This window comes from Bidens hawaiensis, unplaced genomic scaffold, assembly GCF_021521415.1.
Source record: "Bidens hawaiensis isolate Kalapana, Puna unplaced genomic scaffold, B.hawaiensis_p1.1 tig00041075_1, whole genome shotgun sequence".
Taxonomy (NCBI): Eukaryota; Viridiplantae; Streptophyta; class Magnoliopsida; order Asterales; family Asteraceae; genus Bidens; species Bidens hawaiensis.
In genome coordinates, this window is record NW_027497255.1 from 27,161 (window position 1) to 39,729 (window position 12,569).

The following is a 12,569-nucleotide window of genomic DNA, read 5'->3' on the forward strand; positions in this document are numbered from 1 at the left end:
TTGCATCGTGGGGGTTTCCATTGCTCTTCCTCTTTACATGTCCCAATCATCTCAATCTCTTATTATTTTTCTTTTCCAATATTAATTAACCACTCCTAACTTTTAATTACCTACTAGCCTTGTGTATCATTACCAAAGAAAAACAAGTAAAAATATTTCATTTCAAAATAAATAATAATTTGCACTCTTACTAGAGACAATTGTAGAGATTTAACACAAGATCATCAATAACATGAAATAATATACATGGTACATACTATACAATTAGAAAACACCAAATAAAATGATACTACCAATACAACACTACATTTTATCATCGTGTAAATTTTCATGTTTTATAAATAAAATATAAAACTAATAAAAAAGAAAGTTAATAAATTTATTAGCTTCATGGTATAACAATGGCCAAAAAAATTATTTCACGAACTTATAAACACGTAACACCTTTAGCACCCTCCAAAGTCTCTAACTGAATTCTTCTCCGGTTGGTTTCCGGCTTGACGTAACCCTAAAGTGAGCGAAACATCACCCGTAGCGGCGCCAAACTTTATCATTGTTGCTCCCATGTTGTCAGCATCATGTGCTGACGGAAAGGATGTCGACGGATCTAGAAGAAAAGTTGAGGGGTTGTTTTCAGGGTCATTGATTTCGGTTGTTGAAGTGGTGGTGTGTGGTGGTAATGGAGGCATTGGAGTTTGTGCCACTGCAGAAGATGATGATGATGAGGGACCATTTTTGTGTTGATTATTATTATTATTATTAATATTATTATTGTAATTAATGTTGTGGTCTTCATGATCCAAGTTTTCAATATCTTGATGGTGGTCACCTTCTTCTGTGCTTTCTTGTTGGTACATTTCTTCCACCATGGGTTTCCACAACCGGACTCTAGCATTAATGAACCAATTTGAAACCTGCAAACCACACACAAAATACAAATATGACATTAATAATAATTTGTTTGGATATGAATAGGACATGCATGGGTAAGAAGTTACTAATAATTAAATGTCAAAGATGTTATGGTTTTAAGTTTTGTTTTTAATATACTATATTTTTGTTTTATTAGCATATATTCAAAGAAGGTCACCCAAATCTTATTTTATAAGAAAATTTTGTGTTAAAAAACAGAAATGGCACACACATGTAGACAAAACTATTAATACTTAGTTTCAAGTGTCTCACAATAGGAACATACTTTATCCAATCCTAAATCCTAAGACATCAAAATTGCATATATTTTTTATGATCTTTTGCCCTATTACAAAACATAAGTTATCTAAGGGCATTTAGCTTAGCGGTATCTAATAGCTGAATAAAGAATAGTCTTTAGAGGTGTCGGTTAAGTCCCGTATTTGTAAAAAAGGGTCATTTAAATTCAGAGTTAAAACGTTTGTGAGTTGCTTTTAAAAAAAATACGAAAGTGTTGAACTTAATATTTCCAACAAGTAAAAAAATATTTAACAAATTCCACTTTTATCTCAGGTAAGCTTTGTACTACTACCAAACTAAGTTTTGTGTTAAAATTCATGGTAAAACGAATTAGTCGCAAAATTGTGGATTGTGATGAGTTTAGACAATATATCGTCACAAAAGCGTATTCTGTTGTATTGTTGAACCGCTAATCTTTTAAACGAATTAACATGTTTGTTACGTGGTTTGATACTGATTGATGCTAATCAATTGATAGTTGGCACAAAACATAAAACTTAGGAGCTTCAGCTACTAGATTATAAATTCGTAACAATAGTACCAATGTAAATTACATGGTCAAATTCATGTTCCCATGAGCTATTTATTGTTTGATATCTAACAATATACTCCAATGTCTAGTACTAAACATTCACAAAAAATCTATATCTAACATCAAACAAAAAAGCTATATCCTAACCTGTTCAAAGCTATGAATCTAACAGTAATATTATTCCATAAAGAGTTGTGAATAAAAACACAAGAAAAACCAAGTTGTACATGTACGCTACTGATCGAAGGTTTAAAGCCAAGGCGAAGTCGACATAGATAGTGTCATCATAAACTGTTCATTGACAAAGACTTTTGCTTTCCTACAGTCATTTTCTTCTGACTTAATGACAAAACCAAGGGTGCTTTATAATTTTCCATGTATTATTAATCTTACACAATTAATGCATATACATATATGTGTATATGTGTGTATGTGTTTATTAATGTGTAACAATCATATCTAGTAAAATCTCACGTATAGCAGAGCTATAATCAATTCTATGAGTGTTTAGTCTTAATAGAGCTAAAAGTTATAGAGTTGTAAATATACAGATATTAGCAAATAATTACTTATGAAACTTAGTCCTACTTGAAACAAAATAACACACTTTTAAATACAATAAAATAAATTAATTTATTATGTTATATAAAAAAGAGTGAGGACGATTTATAATTCATGCACAATTATAAATCTTTGATAATTGATACACTACACGCACAAATTAACTAATAATTAACTAATAAACAAAGTAAAGAAAAATCTAACCTTTTTATTTTTAAATATCTTAAATTTCTTTTTTAAAGTTAGTTGGTTACATTGAAAGTAAGTTGAGTTTATGTAGTTTAACTTCAATTCCTTGCTAAAAATTTCAGTTATATTGTTAAACCAATCATTTGTATTCCTACTTTTTTTAGAAATGTATGATGCTTCTCTAGTAACAGAAGTGTTCTAGAACTTCATTTATTCAGTGTGATGACAAATATATATATATATATATATATATATGTGCGTGCGCGCAAAAGATTCAATACAATAATACCTTAACGTACAATAGGTACATGAATCCTTTTTTTTCACGAATCGATTCATGAAATCACATCCCAACATCTTGGAATCGTCAATACATGTCCAAATAATGATTTGTTCACCGAAAAAACAGTTTTGGATATTTAATCGATCAATTTTATACATTTTTTCACGAAAACCGTTTTTGAGCGATTTAGATTTTTGGCTGAACGTTTTAGTATTTTGCCTTGTTTTTTCCATTTGAGCGTCTTGCGTACATATCATACGTTAAGACATTATTGTACAGTTACATCGACCCTATATATATATATATGATTGATTTCTTTTGAGAACCACTTTGAGTTTTAAGAACTCGAAAGAACTCAACGTAACAATTTTTTTTTCGAATTTTTTTTACACATGTGTAATACGTAAGTGTAAGTGATGTACAAAAAATTACGGTATTTTTTTACACACCGAATCGACTTTTTACACATGTGTAACTAACGTTTAAACTTGTGTAATTATCAAAAATACTTATTCTCTCTCCTGCTTTATTTTTAATTAAATTTAATCTCAACCACATATTTCAAATCATTTAATTAAATGTGTGGTTCAAAATCTCAGCCACATGATTCTCAAAATAACACTCCCATATATATATATATATATTATAATTTAATAAAATAATCTTCTTAGAAATAAGATTAATTTAATAATGCAACATGGTTTCTTTTTAATAAAGAGGTCAATATGACAAAGTAAAATATTTGATTAGATGGTGGTATGTCACATCGTATTTGGTAGAAGAAATGCAAGTTTTTGGGTTTAATTAAAAAAGGTATTAAATTATAAGTTGATGTTAAAACTATAGAAGATAAGTATACCGGTAGATAATATTTTGAAATTACTATTATATGAACTTCAATCAACATATATTCATATTAGTTGAATTATGAAGATTACTTACATTAAAAGTTTAGAAAATAATATTTAAAGAAGTAGAGCGTAAAATAAGAGTAAGCGTTTAATCTGTATAATATATAACATTTAATTGTTAAAAAAATGGGTAAAGAGGAGACAAGTACCAGAAAGCAAAGGTAGCAGTTGTTATATTTGATGTACACAAATACCTAAAACAGTGGCAGTGTGCAAATAGCTGCAAACGAAATCAGACGTCTTGTCTCAAGTGTACTTACGATCTCTCAATTAGATGCACTGTCTACTTCAGTGCTCACTGCTGCAACAACATCTTGGTTTTTGGTACTAACCCAAGCCTAATTCTTTACTTTCTAATTTAAGTAAGTGTATTTATTTATGTGATAATTATGAAAAGATTTATTGAATTTTAATAATCTTTATTAATTAGTATTGACTGAAAATAATTCTCATTATTTATCGCCAATGATGGTCTCGTATTTAAAAAGTTGGCCTCAATGGTTATCCGTTAAAAAAATACTTAACGGGGTTATATTTTTCTAGTTTCAAACTAATATTTTATAGCTTTTGATCGGAAGGATGGTACAAGTCAATTGACGTAAAACTTAGTTCGAAACAGTGCTCCAAAATGACGAAATAATGTTTCAATTCGGGTGTTTGAATTTCCAATTAACAAAAATTAAGTTGTTTGAATCATCGTTTCGATTTAAGTTTTACATCAATCGACATGTATCATCATTCCGATCAACAGCCCTAAAACATTAGATTGAAATTCATGATTAAGTATAACGTCGTTAAGTTCTTTTTAACAGAGAACCATTGGGGGCTAACTTTTTTAAATTTGGGATCGCCAGTGACAATAAAATGAATAAAGATTATTATCGACCAATATTATTCAATAGAGATTATTAAAATCCAATAAACCTTATAAAAGTAACCCTATGTTTATTTCATAGCAATTTCACTAGTATAGTTCTAGAGTATTTACTTATTCGCGTATCATTGTCTTAATCTGAGAACAATACAAATATATGAGTTATGTGAGTATAAAAATTGTATAATCTCATCTATTTGGGTATCATTAATTCATTTGATATGACAATATTATTTAAGAATTAAAGGATAGATAGTGGAATACTCAAATTTGGTTTGGGTGTCACTTAATATACCACATAAAACTTTTTATACCTCATTTATTGGTCTTTTAATGTAGAGAAAAAAACAATTTAGTAAACGTGCAAATCAAATCGATCTACGTTAGTATATTATTCAATAAACGCACATATAACAATTTATTAACTGTTTTTCACTTTTATATTATAGCAAAATCCATCTTGCGAGTTGCGATCTCTCACTAAATGTTTAAATTGACTTTCAAGAAAAGACGTTGGTTTTCGCCTAGTTCACTATAAACTGGAGATTGGACATCACGGTTGATTAATGGAATTACTATTTATTTATATCAAGTAATGAATTTTAACGCAAACATGTTACGGGTTCAGCCGATTTATTTTTGATAAAGACAAAGAAAGAAATTATAATTCCTCTCTTATTTACTACGATAATGAAGAATCAAATTATCACTATATTTTTGTTTTCTGTTTCTTTTTCCATTTACAAGATAATTAAATAAATTTGAGTGAAACATAAAAATTCCCGTTGGAATGTTGACATTTTTTGGTAGGTGATATGCTTTTAATAAAAGAAAATTAATAATGCTAATTAAATAGTGATAACTATTATAGTTATATTTGAAATCATTTTTGTTATAGCTATTATTACAATAGTCATTATATATTATAGCATACGAAACTCATTTTAGGAGCACACCTTTGATTAAAATACAGAATTGGATTTTAACAATTTTGTTTGGTTATCAACTTTATATAATACTTTCGAATTTTATAGAAAATAAAATATTTGTTGGCTCAATTTTTTTTTGTCATGTAACTTATATCCATATATTGTTATAAAGTCAAAATAAGAACAATCTTGAAAATCAAAATTATTATTTTCTATCACTGAAAGAAGTTGACATCTCTCCTACACAAAAATGGATAAAAAACTGAAGAAAAAATCAAAGTCTCTAAACTATTATAATGGCTTTTACGTCATCTAATTATTATTCCTCTTTTCCCATACTCTTTATGAACATTCATTTTTAGCATCTTAGCACAAATAGGTCATGTATCTTTCACTTCATACATATCCATTAGTTTATGAATGCATGAGAGTGCCAAATTGAGATGTAGAAAGATGAGAAGTTAATATTAACAAACCTGATTTCGCGATAGCCCAGTTTGTCGAGCCAACAAATGTTTGTCCGCGTCACTTGGGTACCTGAGAATCATTTCAACATATATTAAGAAACCCGAAAGATCAAATGATATTATTTGATCATCAGAAGAAGGAAAAAAAGGACTTACGGGTGTAAAAAATGTTCGAAAAGCCAAGCTCTTAAAATGTTGACAGATCGTTCCGGCAAACCTCTTTGGGGTCTCCAAGCTTCTTGTTCCATCATGCCCATTTGATGGAATGCCCTTTGTTGTCTAAGGCTTTGTTCCAACAGCTTAAGCCTTGGTGTCTCACCTTTTGTGACTCCAGAAGAAGTAGGATTTTTCTCTCCCAATAATTCACAACTGTGGTTCAACTGGCTTGATATCGCGTCTTTCAAACACCTAAAATGACGCGACATAGCCTTTTGCGCTAACGCGGTGTATGGAGCTGCCGCTCCAAACCCCATCACTAAATCGAAAGAATTCACCACCATTTGCATCTGCTCACAATAGTGATTGTATCTCCTATCCACCTATAATTGATCATAAATCCAGTCAAAACACATTAACTTCTTTATGACAACAAAATACAAACCATATATATGTACTAATTAATGAGTAGAACTTGTACTAGATCAAGATTCAAGAATAATTATTGAGCTATCAAGGAATCACTGTTTTTGACAATTGACAGCATCACACCAACAAGATTTTCTGTTTCCAAATGTTAACTTTTTCTTCTGAATAAGGCCAAAGATTAGCTGTTAATTATTTTATACTATTAATTAAACACCATGACTTGTTATAATTTATGTAAATTTTAAATTTTCAATCATAAGTATGAATTTTCAAAGAAGAAAAAAGAATACATTAATTTTAATGATGAATTTAAAATTCAAGCAAGCTATAACCCTAATATATTAGTCTAGCTAGTATCATATTATACTATGTAAGTAGCTTGTCAAGGTTTTACCAAATCCAAATTATATTTGCTGATTATATTACTATTATTTATAAAATATGGAATTTGGATGTAAGCAAACTTAGCATATTCTGTAAGTAAAGAACCTCTTTCTTTGGCCGGCTTTTTTCAAGAGAATAACAGTGCTAACACTAGCAGTGTTGTAAAAATCGGTCTAGACGGTTGAGTACTCAACGAGTAATCCCTAACCAGATCAAGTACTTGCAATTTCCTAGTCGACCGGTTTTGTTGCACGACTTTTACAACCAAGAGTACTAGTCACCGGATTGTTTCGCCGGCCAAGAGAGAGAGAGAGAGAGAGAGAGAGAGTTGACTTACCTCATCAAGCATAGAAGAGAGTTTGACCTTTCTTCTTTGATGCTCAATTCTCTCAGTTGATGACAAAGGAGGGAGATCTTTAGAGGAAGAAGATGCACCACCACCGCCACCGCCACCACCGCTATTGCTCGGATTCTGATTGGAATTATTATGTTTTAATGATGACTTATTTTTCTTAGAATTACCTCTTCCAACACTACAAAACTCTTCCAATAACTCTTGAGCTGCTTTTGCATACCTTGAATTCCTTAAAACATTCACAACTCCTAAACTAGAAGATCCATACCCAATATGGATCGGATGGTGTCCGGCCGGACCGATAACTCCACCTCCTTGCATATGCAAATTCCGGTAAGGATCGGAACCAGGTACTTGATTAAAGTATATCATTCCTGTGGAATCATGATCTCCTATCCTCATATCCTCAACTTTAGCTGCTTCCAGGTGCTGTAAAGTTGAAGATAATGAAAGTGACAACCCTTCAAATCCACTTACTGTTTCACCTTCATGTGTTGATGCACCAGTCCATGTGAATTGTGTCGAAGGACAAAAATGCCCTTGTTCGGTTTCGTTCGTACTACTAAAGCTTTGTTGATGGTCAAGGGTAGAATTGGGAAGTAACATATGTAGGGTTGAAGAAGAAGAAGATTGATTATTAATATTATGAGATGGGTTTGTCAAGAAAAGTTGCATGGCTGCTTGAGCAGTATTATTTTTATTATTTCTATTACAATTATTATTATTATTGTTCCCATACCATTCAGAACCACCGGATATGTTGGATCCACCAGTTGTGTAATTAAACATCTCGGATAACATTCCGGCTCCTGTCTCGAACACCGTCGGTAAACCGCCGTGTCCATCGATTTCTTCTAACCCGACGAGTGACGACAACGGCCGTCGGATCTGATCTTGAGCAGACCCATGTGAGAAATTGAAAATATAATCTTGTGACATAGAATAAAAGGCTAGGTTGCAGCTTTAAGACAGGTTTAATTCTTGAACTTACTACTTCCATGATATTATCTCAAACATGTTGTTGTACATCAACCTATATTTGACATAGATTGCATAGATTGCATAGATTAATAATATTGAAGTTTAATAATATTGGAGATTAATAATATTGGAGATAATTAAAGACAAAAATAAAAGGGAAAAACTTATAGCACAAACTCACAAAGCATCAAATAAGCTTTTTGTCAAGTTTATGCAAAATGAATAAATAAATGTGTTACTTTTAATAATAATGAAATGAAAAGTATGAATACAACAATAATATATATAGTAATTAATATAGTAGTATACTAAACAAACAAACCTCTTATGTTGTTGTGAAAAAGAGATTGAGGGTTAGATATCGTTTTCTTTAGTTCTTGAACAAACAAATTAACCTCTTTCTCTCTCACACTAGTGAGTGTTCTCTGCAATAGTCTTGTCGATAGAGAGAGAAAGAGACGATCTATATTTGTAGTGTATATATATATATGTGTGTGTGTGTGTGAGATAAGATATTTAGATCGAAAGTAATTGATTACATTTGAAGCAGTCGCTGTTCTTCAACGCCCTCTTATGTACTCAACACAATTGTTTTATTTATTTATTTATTTATTTATTTGTTTATGTACAAATTGTAAATTAATGTTGGTTTAATTTGACAAATAACATCTAAAACCCCACAAGTTTTTTATATATGTGTGTGCTTAAATAATAGACTAGAATTATTACGAAGATGAAATTACATTTATGTCCAGAAAGGCTGAAATTTATATGGAAGTAGGTAAAAGGGAAAATCATTAAAAAATAAAAATAAAAATAAAAAAGATTTGGTGTCTTCATCACAATTGCCTGCATTTTAATCATGTAACTGAATTGCCTCGAATATATTATATAAATCAATTTAATCTTTTTGACAAACTTATATTATATGTTACTTGGTTTGGTTGTTACTTGGTTATATGTATATGTTCTATAATTTATTTGCTTTTGAAGTTTTAAGTTTTAACTATACAAATATATGAAAAAGAAAAACTAGGCGCAAGATGGTAGAGGGACACCATCAAACAACACCTAAGAAACATTCCAATAAAGACCATCCAAATAATAAGACACCTAAACACATCCATGACAAAAAGCCTTGAATGTATGGACCATAAGAAAATAGACATAGACCAAACCTAGTAACAACACTATACACACGAAAACCAAAAGGGGCACTAACAAGGCATGACTCTAAAACTAACGAAATTTTAACGTCATTAAAGTAGGAACCAACTTGCGCGCTTTGGATGACCAAGGGAGAAACGTTTCTTTCAGTTACTTGACCGACAATTTTATTTTCGGCCAATGTGGGGCTACTCACTTGATAGAGACATATGTCTCTTAAAGAGGAGCCCCTGGTTCAAACATTTTTTTTAAAAAAATGACTATTTTGTTTTCGACTAACCGTGTTGGGTTAAAATCCATTGTCTTGTAGATAAAACCAAGTTGAGTGTGCCCCACCCATTGGACATAGATGGCTATCAATGGGCTCTTTGGAAATGGTAGGACTGATCAATGACACATCCTTTGTGACCTAGTAATGACAACATCCGAATATAAGGCAAATAAAGATCGTGGGACTACACACTAATAAAGAGTGGTTTGTCTCTAACATACATCTCAACCATTAAGATCTTATCATGTTTCCAATATGCAAGGATGGTAAAGAACTCTAAGCTCCCTCACATTATATACCTCAACCTCAAAATTAGTAGATAAATACGCTTGCTTGTAACTCCGTGAAAACTTATTACCAATAATTTGTTATACACATTAATTTTCGTATTCTTATACACCTGGGTACACTTGTCAATTTGTCGCGTGAGGATCCTAACAAAGTCTTCTAGACAACCCTTCCATCTGGAGTACTAACAAGCCATCAAAGCAGCTAATGTAACCTAAGTTCAAATGCTTTCCACACCTCCCTTGCAACGAGCATTACTAACTTGTATGTACGTGCTTACGCTAACTTCACAATAATAGGGTAATGTTGCTAGACTGCTAATTAATAGTAAATCATGAAAATTAAAGGTATGGATGGCAATGAGAAAATATAAGACAAGTATTGATAATCCTAGTCCCATATCAATAATAAAGGATATCCTATACATCCTATACCTGACTGTGTACCCATTGGGTTTTTGGTACACAATATCCATAAGGTTCACGAGAATTCACGCAAATTTATCTTGTGTGGTTAAAGTTACCCATTGGGATGTACATTACCCCAAATTTGATATTAGACTTTAACTACGCTCTTAACAATTCACACTATTAATATTTTGATTTCGAGTTTGGGTAATAATGCTAGTATCATCTAGTACAAATTTTGTAAGCACACGAATTGTTTTGAAAACAATACCATAACCGATTTAGTATTTCATATATTTTGAGTTTCAAGTTTTCCCATTGAGTTCGAGCTCGTTAGTCATTCTTAAGAAAGAGTATGTTTGTAACCATATATAAAACATATATTTTGAACAAAAGAACACGATATGACCGAAAAACAAGCCATCTGCTACTAGAATGTTATCACAAGATAAAAACTTAAGAGTCACCATACGTAGTACACTAACCTCCGACGCATGGTTTCATGATGATAAGGCGTAACTTTAGTATGTCATACCACAACCTACGGCGAAATATGTCAGGGCGCGCGCTGTTGGTTCATAGCTCACAAGACACTATCATACAATTTAAATAACAATATTTAAAATTAATTCATTAATTTCAAATTAAGTACACAAGTCTCAACCAATTACAAATAAGATCAAAACAATAATGTAAGAACAACTTCTCTTTTTTATTTATAACCTAAAGTTCATTCTATGTGATCTTCAACATTCATTTCAAAGTTCAAACCAAAGAATAATCTGCAGTATGCGTACAAAATAGAATATATTTATCAATACGAGATTGAGTAAGTAATCACCAGATTTTGACACTAAATATAATATATATATATATATATATATATATATATATATATATAAGAAATAAGCAAACCATTATTGTGAGCATCCACAATTAAATGAAAGAGCAAAAATTTGGTGTGTTTTGACCATTGCCTTGTGAATCGGGCTTTGGCTACTAAAACTGCGTATGACAGACCTCTAATGAAAGACTTTAATGAAAAACCTCTCCAAGTGAGATAAAATAAACAAACAAGCAAGTAAGCATGTAACATATAAGCATTCGATTGTTCAACACACAAATTATGATTTTCTAGTTATGGATAATATGCAGCATGAATATAATAATAGGTACGTATAAAGTACCCAAAGGTTTGAAAACATTAAAATAAGGAGAGTAATTACTCACCTTATTAATTAGGTTAGATAGAGATAATAATAAAGAATTAAACGAAGCTTGAGTATTTAACGTGCTGACTGATCTAACACAAATGTACCTGATATTTTTATACAGTAAGTAGAATTAAAAACGAGAACATAACCGCTGGAATCAAGTCAAATGGATGAATAAAACTCATGATATGAGATTTTTAACGTTTAAGCGAACTAGTACTGTTCAGAATCTGAACTTCGTATCGGGAGTCGGGTTCTGACTAATACACTCAAAATATGAAAACAAACATAAAATTTTTCTAGACCGGAAAATAGTTTTGAGCAAAAGGTATAGTAATTGAAAAAAAAAATGCCAAAACTGACTTTTATAACCCTAAACGGGTCGGAGACCAATTGACCGATAAAACCCATCAATCTATAAAATTGATTGAGGGCTTTTGTTAGTTAGATGAAAACAAACATTTTATCAGAAGACAACTTACCCGGAAAGATTAAGAAATGATGAGAAAATACGAGTCAAAGAGTCTTGAAGTACCAAAGTCAAGCCGAAGAATAAAGAACTTGAAAGAAATCATCAACATAAGCACTAAGTCAAGAAATTGGTGATGGAGGCTGAGTTTTGTAGATGTGTTTAGGGTTTTATGATAGGCTAGTTTATATAATAAATGTTAGGATTTGTTTATTTAGTAAACAAACTCGTTTAGGAAACAAAATAACCAATTAATGAAGAAATGGAGTCTAATAACCTAAAGATTTCGTTTGTAATAAAGGGAACAAATTAGGGCACATTATAACATCATTTTGACTTATCTCGGGGCTTATGTTTCTTGATTTTTGGCAAAAATAGTCTTTGTACTTTTGTAAATGTGATTTTTAGCCGTTTAAGTAATTTTAAGGTTTATAGGAGTTGTTTGTCGAGTTTGAAGTTATGAGAACATAAAATAAATTAAACCAAGTTA

The 12,569-nt window shown here is 31.0% G+C and overlaps 1 protein-coding gene across 1 annotated transcript; it reads right to left on the minus strand.

Annotated features, from left to right (window-relative positions):
• Nucleotides 1–284: 284 nt before the first annotated feature.
• On the minus strand, nt 285–8,301 carry LOC143592588 (BEL1-like homeodomain protein 2). Its single transcript, XM_077072475.1, has 4 exons — nt 7,265–8,301; nt 6,115–6,497; nt 5,968–6,028; nt 285–914 (listed from the first exon to the last, which is right to left on the minus strand). Exons 1-4 carry the CDS (start codon nt 8,219–8,221, stop codon nt 447–449), a joined length of 1,869 nt encoding a protein of 622 aa, XP_076928590.1. The 5' UTR covers nt 8,222–8,301; the 3' UTR covers nt 285–446.
• Between the last annotated feature and the right edge of the window lie 4,268 nt (nt 8,302–12,569).

Coding starts and splice junctions, on each gene's coding strand:
- LOC143592588 (XM_077072475.1), bottom strand. CDS start 8,221: ATGTCACAAGATTATATTTTCAATTTCTCACATGGGTCTGCTCAAGAT. Junction 6,498..7,264: donor TCTCTTCTATGCTTGATGAG/GTAAGTCAACTC, acceptor GATCAATTATAG/GTGGATAGGAGATACAATCA. Junction 6,029..6,114: donor TTCGAACATTTTTTACACCC/GTAAGTCCTTTT, acceptor AATGATTCTCAG/GTACCCAAGTGACGCGGACA.